The sequence below is a fragment of the Monodon monoceros genome, unplaced genomic scaffold (assembly GCF_005190385.1).
Source record: "Monodon monoceros isolate NGI ecotype Baffin Bay Population unplaced genomic scaffold, NGI_Narwhal_1 Super_Scaffold_18, whole genome shotgun sequence".
NCBI lineage: Eukaryota > Metazoa > Chordata > Mammalia > Artiodactyla > Monodontidae > Monodon > Monodon monoceros.
The window spans coordinates 163008357-163024079 of NW_021703774.1; the positions used below are offsets into that span (position 1 = coordinate 163008357).

Sequence of the window (15723 nt, forward strand, 5' to 3'; positions counted from 1 at the left end):
TGTGGCGTGTGGGCGCCAGACTGTGTGGGCTCTGTAATTCTGGCACGCAGGCTCTCTAGTTGTGGCACACAGGCTCTAGAGCGTGTGGGCTCAGTAGTTGCAACACGGGCTTAGTTGCCCTGCGGCATGTGGATAGTTCCCCGACCAGGGATCGAGCCTGCATCCCCTGCATTGGAAGGCGGATTCTTAACCACTGGACCACCAGGGAAGTCTCTAGATGGTATTTTAAAACCAAGAGTTTGGGTGTGTCACCAAGGAAGTGTGTGTAGCTAGAGAAAAGGTCTAAGATCTGATTCCTGCAGCCCTTCAACATTTAGAGTTTGGGGAGACAAGGAGGAACTAGCAAAGGGGACTGAGAAGAAAGAGCCAATGAGGTAAGAAAAACCAGGAGTGGGGTGTCCCAGAAGTCAAGTGAAGAAAGTTTTCATAGAAGGAAGAATGGTTAATTATATCAAACTTCCCAAGTAAGATGAGGACTGAGAATTGACATTTGATTGTGACAGCATTGATGGCATTAAGGACTTTGACTGGAATGGTGGTAAAAGCCAGATTTGGAGAAGATTCAAGAGAGTAAGGAGATGAGAAATTTGAGGCAGCAAGTATATATGGCTCTTTTGAGCAATTTTGCTACAAAGGGTAGCAGAGAAACGGGGCAATAGCTAGAAGGTGTTATAATCAAGGTATATTCTTTATTTTTTATTTATTTATTTATTTTGCGGTACGCGGGCCTCTCACTGTTGTGGCCTCTCCTGTTGCGGAGCACAGGCTCCAGACGCATAGGCTCAGCGGCCATGGCTCACGGGCCCAGCCACTCCGTGACATGTGGGATCTTCCCGGACCGGGGCACGAATCTGTGTCCCCTGCATCGGCAGGCGGACTCTCAACCACTGCACCACCAGGGAAGCCCCTATTTTTTATTTTAATTTAAATTTTAAGGGAGAAATTATAACATACTATGTGCTGATAGGAATGATCGATGTATAAAGGGGGAAATTGATGACAAAATTGTTGCCGGACCAAGCGTCCTTGAGTAAGAAAGGATGGGATCTAGTGCGTAAGTTATAGTATGAGATAGATGTTCATTTGTATATTCATTCAAAGATGAGTAGCTGTTGTGTCCCTGGCACTGTTCAGTGCTGGGAATAAAATGAGGATCAAGATGTGGGCTCTCTGCTCACATGGAAATTGAACCCTCTTCCTGATGTTATTCCCAGATAAGGATCTTGAGACTCGCTGATTGAGAAACTTGCTCAAGGTAAATAAAATGTAGATTTGAATCCCACATAACTAAAAACTCACTGTTTTTCAAATTCTCCCTACCTTTAAGCTATCACCCTACTACACCAAGCCACCATCATCCCTTGCCGTATTAAGCTGACTGGTCAGCCTGTTTTTCCATACAGTCCACTTTCTATCCAGCTGCCAGAATATTCCTTTTTTTTCTTTTTCTTTTCTTAAAATTAATTAATTTTATTTTTGGCTGCGTTGGGTCTTGGTTGCTGTGCGTGGGCTTTTCTCTGGTTGTGGCGAACGGGGGCTACTCTTCGTTGCAGTGCGTGGGCTTCTCATTGCGGTGGCTTCTCTTGCTGTGGAGCACGGGCTCTAGGTGTGCGGGCTTCAGTAGTTGTGGCTCGTGGGCTCTAGAGCGCAGGCTCAGTAGTTGTGGTGCACAGGCTTTGTTGCTCCTCAGCATGTGGGATCTTCCCTGACCAGGGCTCGAACCCATGTCCCCTGCATTAGCAGGCGAGTTCTTAACCACTGCGCCACCAGGGAGGCCCCAGAATATTCCTTTTAGAACATAAGTAATACCCAGTTATTTGTCTGCTCAAATCCTCTGTCTTCCTAAGAAATAAAACTCAAACGTCTAACCATGGTTTAACTTAATCTGGCTCCTGTTCTCTCTTTCCCATCACTGTCTCCTGTGTGGACATTTTATTTTATTTTAATTTTTTAAAATAAATAAGTATTTATTTATTTGGTTGCACCAGGTCTTAGTTGCAGCTGGTGGGCTCCTTAGGTGTGGCATGCAAACTCTTAGTTGCGGCATGCATGTGGAATCTAGTTCCCTGACCAGGGATCAAACCTGGACCCCCTGCATTGGGAGCGCAGTCTTACCCAGTGCGCCATTAGGGAAGTCCCAGATCTTTTATTTTAATCACTGGCCTATTTGCTGTTCTTCAGATAATGTCAGTTGTACTCCCCATCTTTTTGTACTTGTTCCATCACCTTGGAATGCTCTTTCCTCAGATTTTTACTTAATTTTCTCTTAGGTCTCAGTTCAAATTCACCTTTTCAGGGAGGCCCTTCTATTAAAATACAGCCTCTTCTTCCTTTATCCCTTTTCTTTGCTTTTTTAAAAAAATATTTATTTGTTTATTTGGCTGCGCCAGGTCTTAGTTGGGGCTCGCAGGACTTTTTTTTTTTTTTCAGTTGCGGCATGTGGGATCTTTTAGTTGTGGCATGCAAACTCTTAGTTGCTACATGCATGTGAGTAGTTCCCTGACCAGGGATCGAACCCGGGCCCCCTGCATTGGGAATATGGAGTCTTAGCCACTGGACCATCAGGGAAGTCCCCCTTTTCTTTGCTTTTATTTTTTAAATTTTTTAAAAATAAATTTATTTTATTTATTTTTGGCTGCGTTGGGTCTTCATTGCTGTGTGTGGGCTTTCTCTAGTTTTGGCGGGTGGGGGGCTACTCTTCATTGCGGTGTGCAGGCTTCTCATTGCGGTGGCCTCTCTTGTAGTGGAGCGTGGGCTCCAGGCGCGCGGGCTTCAGTAGTTGTGGCATGCGGGCTCAGTAGTTGTGGTGCACAGGCTTAGTTGCTCTGTGGCATGTGGGATCTTCCCGGACCAGGGCTCGAGCCCATGTCCCCTGCATTGGCAGGCAGATTCTTAACCACTGCACCACAAGGGAAGTCCCTTTGCTTTTATTTTACTTAGCCCTTAACACCTCCTGAAGTCATATTGTTTATCTTTAAAAATTTTTTTTGTCTGTCAGTAGAATATAAGCTTCATTAATGCCTAGACCTATCTGTGGTGTTCACTCTTATCTCTAGAATGTAGAAAAATGCATGGCTTATGAGTCCACGTCTCGTGAAAGGTCTGGACAAGTTCTCTGAATAGGAAGGGGGCCAGTTATCTGTATAGGGTAGCATTATACATTGGAGCAATTTCAGCTTATATTTAAAAAATAAATTGGATATGGATGGGAATGGGAGGGATTAAAAATACCTGAGGTTTTTATTTATGAGAGTATTATTTCCTCAGTCATCTTGGGGTGGAGGGGGAGAGCAGAAATTACGTTCTCCCAAGAGAAATGTGGGGAAAATCAGAGGAGCCAACTGACAAGGGTGGGTTTTAGTCATTTTGATTTTTGGATAAAGGAAACGTTTGTTACAAATATATTATACCTTTATTGTAAAATATTTAGAAAATATAATAAGGAGAATAAAATTAGAGTAGTTTTTTTCATGCATTGATAACAACTTTTAATATTCTGATACATAGTCATTCTTACCTATACATTTATAATCAAAAACCAGAAATTGGCGTTGCTGAACTTACTGATGATTTGGGGTAAAATCAGGACTATCAGAGGAAATGTTTAATAGGTAGTTGGAGATATAGAATTAGGTCTCGGGATGTATGGGATGTATTGGGAGATGACTAGAGTTGTAGCCTTTGGGAATGGATATGATCCTTACGAGTGAAGAAAATACAGTGAATTATGGGAAATAGGGCCATAACTTTGGGAAACATGCAGATTATTATTAGATGGATAGACAAATCACCATGGAAAGGATAGAGGAGTAGTTAAAGATTAAGACCAGGTTAGTGGAGGATTCTGAAAGCTTAAGGGAAGAGAATTTTCAGAAGATAACATCACCAGTGTTAATGCTTGTTGAGAAGGCAAGGATGATGAGACTGAGAAAGGAAAGACTTCTGAATTTGGTCCTTAGAAGTCCATTAGTGACGTTAGGGCATACAGTTTAGTGATAGAAGAAGCAGCCAATTTTTAGAGAGTTAAAGAGAGCGTAGATGCAAGTACTTTTCAGAGTGAACTTTTATTAGAAAGATGGTTCTGTAGGGATGTCACTCAGATGATGCCTGATGTCTTATTTATACTTCTCGTAGCTGCACAGTACTAAGCATACAGTAGATGTGTTGAAAAGAATAACTGCATGAGTGAAATAAAACAGATATGGGCCATGTGTTCAAAGCATTTAAAAGTGAAAGGAAAGATACAGGCTAAAAAAGGGTTTTTTTGTTTGTATTTTGTTTTGTTATGGGAGATTTGGCATGTTTGAAGACGGAGGAACCACTGGGAAGGAGAGAATGCACTGAGCAAAATAGGACAGTTGAAGAGATGAAGATTTGCGATTATTTCCAGAAGAAGGTAGTGAGAAGAAATGGGCTTATTTATTAGGGTTAAGGAGCTAACCTTTTTTTGGAAAGGAGGTAAATTTCTGAGGTATAAAGGAAAGAAGTGAAAATAGATGTTGAGAAAGGTTTTTAAGACTGAGAGGAAAGAATGTTAGGAAACCAATGGCTTTTCAGGTGATCTCCTTAGAATGAGGTTTAGTGAACGAGGATTGGAGACTTTAAGGAGGTAGACAAATGAGAATAGCTGTCGTGTGAGAATTGTGCTAGAGATTTAGAAGAAGACCTCAAGTTTTACCAGGTAGCAGTGAAGGTGAATCTGATTTGAAAAGGATTGTCTTAAGATAGCACAACTGTAGTAGAGCTTAACACCAGAAACTTAATCTCCAGTAATAGTATTGGCATCTTTTGGATTGCTGTTATTATTACTTCATTAATCAGGTCATTTCAGAATATGAAATGCTGATGTAGATGAGTTTCACTAGAAAATTCGTCTCATGCAAACACTAATATACTCTTTAAGACTTTGTGTGTGGATTGCAAATGTTTTAACATAAAAGATTATTTTCAATGTTGCTGACATGGTGGAAATTTGAAGAAAATTGTAGTCTGATATTAAATACTGAGAGGGTTTCTGATTGTTTAATTCTAATTTATCATTCTTATATAACTTAATCCTACTTACTATATAATTCTAACTAAGCACACAAAATCTTCAAATGTTGAAAAATTTTTTTCATACTTACTTAAAATGTAATATCCTGATAGGGAAAGGGATAGATTGAAGCACTGAAGGTTTTTTTTTTTAAGCCACACAGCATGTGGGATCTTAGTTCCCTGACCAGGGATTGAACCCGCGCCCCCTGCATTGGAAGGGCCGAGTCTTAACCACTGGACCACCAGGGAAGTCCCAGCACTGGAGTTCTAAGTAGTAAAGAATTTGGAGTTGAGGAGAAAATATGAGGAAGACCTCATCAATCTTTTTGTTCAATTATTGTTTTTATAAAAATGCAGAGGTATTTCCATGAAGATTTATACATGCCTTTTATTCTGTTTTTTGTGAGAAAACAAATTATAAAAATTCAGAATTTAGAGTTGTTACTACAACTTTTGCACACTTTTATTAATCATTTTCCATTTTTCAATATAGAATATTGTTCTATGTTGATGCCCTGAAAGTCATTATAATAAAAGCTAAGGTTAGCTTTGCAAGATTCAGATTGTCCCCATTTTTCCTTAACCATCTTTCTGTCCCCACCCCTTAAAAAAAAGGCAACTGGGCTTTGTGGCTCTAAAATCAAATGCTTACATTGGGATTCTAACACAGAGGTTTTATTTCAGGTCTTTGTAGGTAAAATACCAAGAGATTTATATGAGGATGAGTTGGTGCCCCTTTTTGAAAAGGCTGGTCCCATTTGGGATCTACGTCTTATGATGGATCCACTGTCTGGTCAGAACAGAGGGTATGCATTTATCACCTTCTGTGGAAAGGAAGCTGCACAGGAAGCTGTTAAACTGGTATGTGATAAGCAAATGCCCACTGTCTAGCAAGTCATTTGAGAGAAATACCTCAATTAAAAACATTTGCAGTTAACATTGTTTCACTTTCTTTAGTTTTTGCTTTGAAAGTTTTTATATTGACTGAGTTGGTATGTGACTGTTGGCTATTTTTTTCTGATTATAAAAGTAAAAAAGAAATGAAAGTACCCAAGAAATAAGGTGTTAGAGAAAGTCTCCCATAATTCTAAGAAGTTATTTATTAGAGTGATTAGTATCTAAAGTTTCATTGAATATTTGGCTTCTGCAGGTCTCTCTTTTGATCTTAGACAAAAATGTCAGTTCTTGCTGTTAAACTTTAGGGTAGGATTCTTAAAGTGTGATGAAGTATGGGATGGGTTCTCGGGAACATAACTGGGCAACACTGACTTTTAGGACACAATTCAGGAAATGGCTATGAATCTCTTTTGTTTCTGTCATAGCCTAATCATACAGTTTATTTTCTAAGTATATTCTTGTTCTTTCCTATCTTTTTGTTTCCAAGCCCTCCAGTTCTCTCTGTCTTTAATCTTTCTCTCTTCTTCTACTGTTTTATAACCAATCTAGTAATTTCCTTTGTGTAGGGCCTTTTACCCTTTGTACTTATTCCAGAGTAGTAGTAGTAGTAGTAGTAGTAGTAGTAACAGTTATGCCAATTAAGTATATCTTTACTCCTATTCTGTTAAGATACAACCCTCTCAGTAACCCAAAATAGCAATATCGTTGTTCCTTGGCATACTCTTTTGCCAGACAGCTAAAGGCCTCACTTAGTCTAGTTCTTCTAGAATAGTAACCTCTTTCACCAAGGCTTTTGGTTTTATTAGTTGCCTCAAAATTAGTTTTACTTGTAGCTTGACCCAGATTTTAGTTTTTATTACGGACTTTTCCTTCCAGTTTGTTTATTCGGTACCGAGAAGTTTTCAAAGCTTTATTTCCTTGTTTCTGACAACATATGGATGATTTTTTTTTTTTTAAATTACATATCTTTCAGTAAACTAATAGGTAAGTAATGTTAAGCCGTTAAAAAGCTAAAGTTTATCAAGGAAATCATCACCATAGCCATTTAAATGAAACATTTTTTATTCTTATCATTTCATATAATTTTATAAGTATTGTGTTCGACATGTAGTTTCAGATGTTGGAATTCTGTGTTTTATGTAAAATGTGAAATTCTTCTAAATTTCTTTACATTGATTAAACATAGCTGGTATTCTTTATATATTGTTATTTTGCCTGTGGCTTATCTATATCTAATTTCATCTCCAAGGGCAGATGAATGATCAGTCTCAGGTATTTTTTCTGAAATTCTCTGGGAGAAAATCTTCAGATAGATAATACTGAAATATGAGATCAGATCTTTTTAAAGATAAAGTGAATAGCAGTGAAGGTTAAAACTAAAACGAGAGGCTGTAACAGGTTTAAAAATACACATTTTATGTTACGGCAGGCATGAGGGAACTCCGTGAGTTCATGAGGCAGGGAGTATTTGACCTTAAATTGTTCAGTTTTTTAGCTTGAGATCAGTTGTTCTGAGTTTGGGGTGGTTGTGGGGTGTCTGGTTCTTTTCTTCCTTTCAGTGTGACAGCTATGAAATTCGCCCTGGTAAACACCTTGGAGTGTGCATTTCTGTGGCAAACAACAGGCTTTTTGTTGGATCAATTCCGAAGAATAAGACTAAAGAAAACATTCTGGAAGAATTCAGTAAAGTCACAGGTAAAACAAAAATGTATTTAGAAATTAGTTTTGGGAAATCTGTGGTACTATTTATAGGTGCAAAAAAACGAGGTGTATCTTAATCTAAGAATTCACATGTCTATTCAGTGTCTAAATTGCCTCCTTTCTTCTTTTTAGTGGTTTGGACTAAGCAGCTTCCCTCGTAGCCTCAATTTCTTGGAATGTCCTCTTTACTTTGCCTTAATTGAACCCTAGCTTTTGACACAGTCTTTGCCCTATAGCCCTCAAGTGAAGGAAGGCTTTTCCCCCTTGACATTCAATGTGCTTTAGGGCTAAGGGGATGAGAGTTATTAATCCTCCTTCTTCCTCTTACCTTGTCTAGATCAGATTTTTCCAAATTTCCAATTTTAAATCCATGGAAGTGATTGAAAACATTTTATATCACAGATTTATATATAACTGAAACAAAATTTAACAAAATTATATTTTCGCTTACTGCATATGATTTAGTCTGACATTTCCTATTCCATTTCATTGTTTTAAATGCTAATGGAGATCCACTAATGCTAGCTGCATTTAAAAAAACACTTTTAGACGATTACTTCTCCATCCCATATAAAAACCATTATTTCTTTACATTTTTGTCATCCAGACATATACTACAGATAAACAATCCTTTCTCCCTCCTTCAAACTGTCACCTGTTGCTCTTCTGGTTTCAGTCTTGGCATTAATTGAAGATTTTTTCTGGTTCACAGTCTTTCTCTTCTGCCCGAAATTGACTTATTGTTAGTACTTTTAACATCTATGTGGATGAACCATCCAATGCTGTAACCTCCTAGTTTTATGACCGCCTTATCTCTGGTCCTTCACTTCAGCTCTCCCACATCCAAATCACATTCTGGATCTTGCTGCTGGGAGTAAAATCTAAGCACTCTTAAGGATATGGATGGTATACAAAAGTAGGGACCACCTAGAAAGAACATATATGGAAAGATGAGGGTACAGGACTAAGACCAGAGGTACACCAGTTTTAAGCAATTACTTTTATTCTTGGTAAAAATAGTAACTTTTAAAAAGTTAGATTCAAGGATGATTTTTGGTCATGATTAGTTGTTGAATGTTCTCTTGGATTTATATTATAATTTGGTTTTTAAGTTCCTTGGTAGTATTTTCATAAATTTTAAGCTCACGTTATGTCAAACACTCTAAAACATTCTTGTATGTCAGAATACAGTAGTTGGACTTGTTTATGGCTGTACCTTCAGGATCCCTAAAATTAAAAGGGAACATAAAATACTATCCCTAGCTCCATATCTAATAACGCTGATTTAATTGTCTACTAGGTAATTAGCAAATCATTTTGAGGCTTCTTCAGTTATTTTTTGCTCTTCGGCAAGTGGGTTTAGGTCTGCCTAATCGCTAAATGTGTGGTGGATGCTTTTGGCTTATATATCTGGCTGTTGGTTTAACAGAGGGTTTGGTGGACGTTATTCTCTATCATCAACCCGATGACAAAAAGAAGAATCGGGGGTTCTGCTTCCTTGAGTATGAGGATCACAAGTCAGCAGCACAAGCCAGACGCCGGCTGATGAGTGGAAAAGTAAAAGTATGGGGAAATGTAGTTACGGTTGAATGGGCTGACCCTGTGGAAGAACCAGATCCAGAAGTCATGGCTAAGGTAAATGCAATTGCTTGGGTTGGGGGTGCGGTTGTCATTTAAATTTTGTACTCAGAATAATGCTCGAATATTTCAAATTTTACAGTAAATACAAATTGTAGCCCTTGATCTTAACTATTTAGACACCAAATTTAACAAGTCTGTCTTGGTATCCAGCAATTTCCATTAACCATTCCTTTTTCTGCAGATTAAATGTGTAAAAGGAACTGAAATGAAATCCCTTCAATTAAGTGTTTATTTAGTGCTAGGCACTATGAGAGATACAAAGGTAAAAAAGTTAAGAAAAGAAAAAAGACAAGGTCTTACTGAATAAAGAGAGAAATAATGTTCTGGTGATTATGAGTTATAGTCTTCATTGACCATACTGTGACTTTTATTGCATGGCCATGAATTATATTTTATTGAGATTTATAGTTTACTTTCCTTTTTCCTTAAACTGCCTTAATTTTTAATTTTTTTAATTAATTAATTAATTTATTTATTTATGGCTGTGTTGGGTCTTCGTTTCTGTGCGAGGGCTTTCTCCAGTTGTGGCAAGCGGGGACCACTCTTCATCGTGGTGCGCGGGCCTCTCACTATCGCGGCCTCTCTTGTTGTGGAGCACAGACTCCAGATGCGCAGGCTCACTAGTTGTGGCTCACGGGCCTAGTTGCTCTGCGGCACGCGGGATCCTCCCAGACCAGGGCTCGAACCCGTGTCCCTCGCATTAGCAGGCAGATTCTCAACCACTGTGCTACCAGGGAAGCCCCGTGTTTCTTTTTTTAAAGCTTTTCTTTTCTTCTCTTTTTTTTTTTTTTTTTTTGCGGTACACGGGCCTCTCACTGTTGTGGCCTCTCCCGTTGCGGAGCACAGGCTTCAGACGCGCAGGCTCAGCAGCCATGGCTCACGGGCCCAGCCGCTCCGCAGCATGTGGGATCTTCCCGGACCGGGGCACGAACCCGTGCCCACTGCATCGGCAGGCGGACTCTCAAACACTGCGCCACCAGGGAAGCCCCGTTTTTCTTTTTTTAAAGCTTTTCTTTTTTAATGATCAAGCTCCCTTAGAGTATTGTCTCCATGAAGACAGGCAAAGGGTTATCACGTTTGCTGTTATACCGTAGTGGCAAAATATGCATGACAAGTCCTGTAGCAGGCCCTCACTTTCCTCCTAAGTCCTGTACTTGCATTGCCAGGATCTCTGCCTGGTAAAGGATGGTTCCAAGGGTTCTGGTTCTTAGGCTTTCCTCTGGGAGACTCCTGGGGTTGAAGGGACACATCTGAAGTTGCATCTCTGCTGCTTTTAGTGAGTTTTTGAGTATTTTGGTGTATGTCTCTTTCCTTTTCGGAGGCAGCAACTCTATGGATGGTGATAAATGAGTGGTTGGATTATTCTGGACTGAGAAGTCTTTTGAAGTCTTTTCCTCAAGCTTTTTATTCCAGATTCTGAGGAGACAGTCCTCACTCTTGATTAGTTTGGAGGAGAGCCCTGGTTTATACTAGCATGGTAAAAGTTTTTGTAAGCAAAAGCATTTTTGGATTAAGCAAAGAAGATTCATTGAGAATGAACTGGAGAGACTCAGATGTGTCACTCACTCTTTTTCTCATATTCTTTGAGTAGATAGGTGTCAAGGAAAGGGACTGGGAATCTAAAGAGCCCTGATTTTTTATTTTTATTTATTACTAGCTTGATTTTAATTCCACTTGTTTCTTCTCCTAATACAATTGTGACTTTGAGCAAACTTACTGAATTTGGATGTTATATATTTTATTGGAGTTGGATAAATCTCTTTACAAGATCTCTTACAACTTTGAATCTACCTTGTAGAAACTGACTGTAGCCTGTATTACATTTCCTATAAAAAACATTTTAAAAATAACTTATAGATTGAGAGGGGAATAACATCCCCCAGAATATCTAAAGTATAGCTAGTAATTTGCTTATTCGACCACTTTTCACATACCTCTGGTAACCTTTCAGATTGAAATTCGTCTTAAATCTTTTTGTGAGATTAGAAAAACCTCATGATTTTATTCTAGTAACTATTCTTCCTGTATCAAAAACAAGTTTCAGAATGAAAAGGAAGCCTCTATAAACTTGAACAATACTGATTTGAATAAACTTGATAGAATAATGCTCCTTTATTGTTTTCTATTCCAGGGTTGGGCAAGGGGGAGTATACCCAATAGTGTAAAGCTTCTGCTGTTGATTCACTGTATCAGTGTTATCATTCATTGAAGATTTTTTTGCCAAGTTGGGTCATTTTTATAATCAACCAGAACCAAAGAGCCTAAATGTATCTTTCTTTTTTTTTAATTTTAATATTGGATTATAGTTTGATTTACAGTGTTATGTTAGTTTCAGGTGTACATAAATATATCTTTCTTAAAGGGACCTTTTTCCTACTGAATGTTTTAAACACAATTTCAACTAGTAATTTTTATATAGGATGCTTTGGTTTCATCTCAGAAAAGAATAAAAGATCCATGTTGAGTTTAAAAAAAAAAGGTAAATAAACCAATTGGAGGCCTGTCTAATGTAGAAATTAGACTTCAGTATGACAGCATTGAGAAAGACAAAGGGTGTAATGATAGAGGTGGAAAACTTTCCTCCCTTGAATTAATGTCTTCTCCCAAAATCCTTTTTACTCAGATAGCCGTTTATCTGAGGTGACAGTTTGTTCGGTAGGTGTGTTAATTTTTTATTTTTTGAATGAGTAATGTATTTCCTTAGTTCACAAATCAAAATTATACATAGAAATTCATCCTAAATCCTAAGTAGGAAGTCCTACTTCCACCTTTAGCCCCATCTACCATGTCCTCTTTGTCCCTTGTAGACATCCAGTGTTAATGGTCTCTGGTTTGTCCTTTTAGTGCTTCCTTGGACAAGCACAGGCAAATATTAGTATATATTCTTTCCTTCCCTACTTCTTACACAAATGGTTACTGGTAGCTGTATTAATGATCTGTGTTTGCTTTATTCACTGTCATATTTCATCTCATCTCATATATTTCAGCTCTAAGGAAATATACCGTTATTTTATGTACCACTAAGAAATTATAAAATGCTGCCAATTAAACTATGACAAGTGCTTATCTGTCACATTGACTGTAAATTGGATCCCTATTTGGAGGTATAAAAATGGGAAAAAAAATCTTAGCAACAGTGTATTCTCGCATTTTTTTCAAAGTAGCTCTTAGAGCTCTTCTTAATTTTTTGACTACATAATTTTCCGTTTTGTAGATGTACCATAGTATATTCAACCAGCTGGGCATTGGATGTTTCTAATCTTTTGTTATTATAGTACTCCAGTGAGTAAGCTTATATCGTTTCAGTTAATTCAAGTGCAAATATGTCTGTAGGATAGATTCTTGAGGATAGAATTGTGGGCCAAAGGGTAAATGCATCTGTAATTGTTAAGATACTGACCATATTCTCTGTAGGAGGTGTACTTGTATTCTGCTCCCCACCAGCAGAATACAACAGGCTGATGTTCCTCATCCTTGTCAAAAGAGGATAGGACCAAACTTCTGGGTTTTGCCAAATCTCATAATAAATGGTACCTCAAAGCTGTTATGATTTGCTTCTCTTTACTATGCATGCGTGAGTTTACGTTTTTTATACATTTAAGGACCATTTGTGTTTCTTTGTATGAACCATGTATTCATGAATTTTGCCCATCTTTCCATTCATTTTGTTTTTCTGTTGATCTTTTTCTTATTTTCTGGAGCTCTGATATGAAAGAGATTAACTCTGTGATATAAGTTGTTTTTTGACTTTGCTTATGGTATTTTTCTACTGTGTAGAAGTCATTTCTTTTCAGTAGTTGAATTTTTCAGTCCTTCGTAGTTTATAGATTTTAAGTCACAAAGCCTTCTCCAAGGTCAGTGTTACATAAAGGAATTGCCTTTATTTTCTTCTAATGCTTTCAACATCCCCCCCCTTTAAAATTTTTTATCTGTTTGGACTTTATCCTGGTGTATAGTGTGAGGTATGGATCCAATTTTCATCTTTATTCAGATTAACACTACACTGATTAAATGATTTAAGCATTGAATTGATACAGTTTGTTATGTCTAGTAGGGCTAGTCTCTAAATTTTGTTCTTATTTTTTTCCTGGCTCTTCCTGCTTGTTTATTTTTTCATATGAACTTTAGAATCAACACATCCAGTTCTGGGGGGTAAAAACAAAAACTTGTTGTTTTAGGGGGTCTTAGGGACCATATTAAATTTGTAAATTAACGTAGTAATAAATATATTTTGGTTCCTTGAAGGTCCTGTTCACAGTATTAGTTACTTTTAACGACATGGCAGGAGAAGGAACTGATAATTTATATAAATTGGTAACTAACAGAATCATTTTCTTGGTACTTTTCATACTTTCTATCATAGCACTTTTTTTTTAATTGAAGTATAGTTGATTTACAATGTTTTGCCAGTCTGCTGTACAGCAGAGTGACTCGGTTATACACATATATACAATTTTTTAAATATTCTTTTGTATTATGGTTTATCACAGGATATTGAATATAGTTCCCTGTGCTATACAGTAGGACCTTGTTTATCCATTCTAAATATAATAGTTTGCATCCACCGACCCCAAACTCCCAGTCCATCCCTCCCCCCCCGCCCCCCATCCCCAGCCCTTGGCAACCACAAGTCTGTTCTTCACGTCTATATCACAGCACTTTTTTTTTTTTAACACTTCCATAAATTGCCATTTATTTTCTTTATAATCTTAACATTTTAATAGATTTACAATACCGTATTTTTGAATAGTTTTGTATACTTTTTTTAGCATTAATCTGTATACCATTTACCTTACTAAAAATAGTGTACAGAAATACAGTAGCACAGTATCATTAGCCTCCAAGTTACAATATACTTCCTTTTTTTTACACACACACACACTGTATTTTATTTTTACAAGAGATAAATAAACTGACACCAAGCATTGTAAATGGATGACCACAACAAAAACAACGATTGCAATTACCAAACACGAAACACACTCATACTATGTCATAATATTGCCATTCAGTCCAGTAATCCTCCACTGTAACAGCTCCTTTACTTTGCAGTGAAAATTGATTTGTATATTTTCTGCCTCTGAGTCCTTGTGGGATTTTTTTTTTTATTCAAACAGAAAGTCACAAAAATTATAATTGCTCATCAGTTTGCTCAGTCCCATGTAATTAATTTTTTTATCTTGATCTTTTGTTAGCACTTTTATGAATTCATCAGTTTTCCATTAGAGTTCTGAAAATGCTTATTTATTCAGTTCAGCAGTATAGTCAGTTACCAGATCACAGCACTTTTAACACTTAACGTTTTAGAGAAGAAAAGCCTATGCCATGAAGATAAGAAGAAATACTTTAATATAGGACTTCAGCTAAAATTAAGTAGCCAATGCCAATTTGTATATTTGTTATATTAGGTGAAAGTTTTATTTGTGAGAAACTTGGCTACTACAGTGACAGAAGAAATACTGGAAAAGTCGTTTTCTGAATTCGGAAAACTTGAAAGAGTGAAGAAGTTGAAAGATTATGCATTTGTTCATTTCGAAGACAGAGGAGCAGCTGTTAAGGTAGAAAATTTTAAATTTTGTTTTTTGATACTTGAATTTTGTTGAAACTTGCTAAACACATAAAGTGACTTAAAAAGCAAATAAAATTGTTTTCAGCTTTTATCGAACTCTGGAACTTTCTTTTAATAATCTCTGTGAAGTGGTAGTAGTATAACAGGTAAGACTCCATATTTCAAAGCCTGATTATTACTAACTGGGTTTGTGATCTCAGGCAAGTTATTTTTAATCTCTCTTATTTTTGTAAGCCTAAGGTTTGATAGCATGATACCTTGAAAATGTTACAAGGAATAGTAATTAGCCGGTATAAATACTAAAATGGTAATGAGTGTATCGTAACTACTTTGTTTACCTTGGTTTGTGGACCTGTGAATGGAACTGAGCAGTGTACATGGCTTTATACTTAGTACAGCACATTTAATTCAGTAGCTGTGCTCTGAGGGAATGGTTAGTTCTTCATAGTTTTGCCTTTCTTTAGTCATTTTAGAATCCTCATAGTATTGACTGTGTTTTGCCAGTTTCAGTAGTTGTTAGAAATATTTCTTGCATGGAATAGTTAATTTATTTGTTGATGATAGTATTGGAAAGTGTGAAAAAAGTCTTTTCATAAGGTGTCTAGAACATATAACCCGAATACTCTGCTGCTTTCTGATGATAATGGATCAGTACCATCCTTAGTGGGTGAAATTTCAGGTTTCTTCTTCCTCTTGTTCCTCTCTCCTTTTTGGCGGAAGGCGGGGGAGGGGTGGAGGGGAGGGGGGGTGACAAGACAAAATAAAAGCTTTTTTATGTAATTGGGGAGATAGATCCGAAATCCTTGATGACTCAGGCCTGGTTCTTTTTCTACATGTTCTGTCGGTTAAAGTGATGCCGCCTCTAATATGAGCAGTTT

General features: G+C 37.4%; 1 protein-coding gene across 9 annotated transcripts in view; it reads left to right on the top strand.

Annotated features, from left to right (window-relative positions):
• The window catches only part of HNRNPR (heterogeneous nuclear ribonucleoprotein R), a 35187-nt gene that overhangs the window by 16021 nt on the left and 3443 nt on the right, over positions 1 to 15723 (top strand). For 3 of the 9 annotated variants that reach the window (XM_029228212.1, XM_029228219.1, XM_029228213.1), the window contains 4 exons: positions 5722 to 5898; positions 7494 to 7629; positions 9065 to 9270; positions 14685 to 14834. In XM_029228212.1, coding sequence (XP_029084045.1) covers positions 5722 to 5898; positions 7494 to 7629; positions 9065 to 9270; positions 14685 to 14834 — 669 coding nt within the window. Of the gene's footprint in view, positions 1 to 5721; positions 5899 to 7493; positions 7630 to 9055; positions 9271 to 14684; positions 14835 to 15723 lie in introns of all 9 variants that reach the window. The other 6 variants (XM_029228210.1, XM_029228218.1, XM_029228211.1 and 3 more) reach the window with 3 other exon arrangements.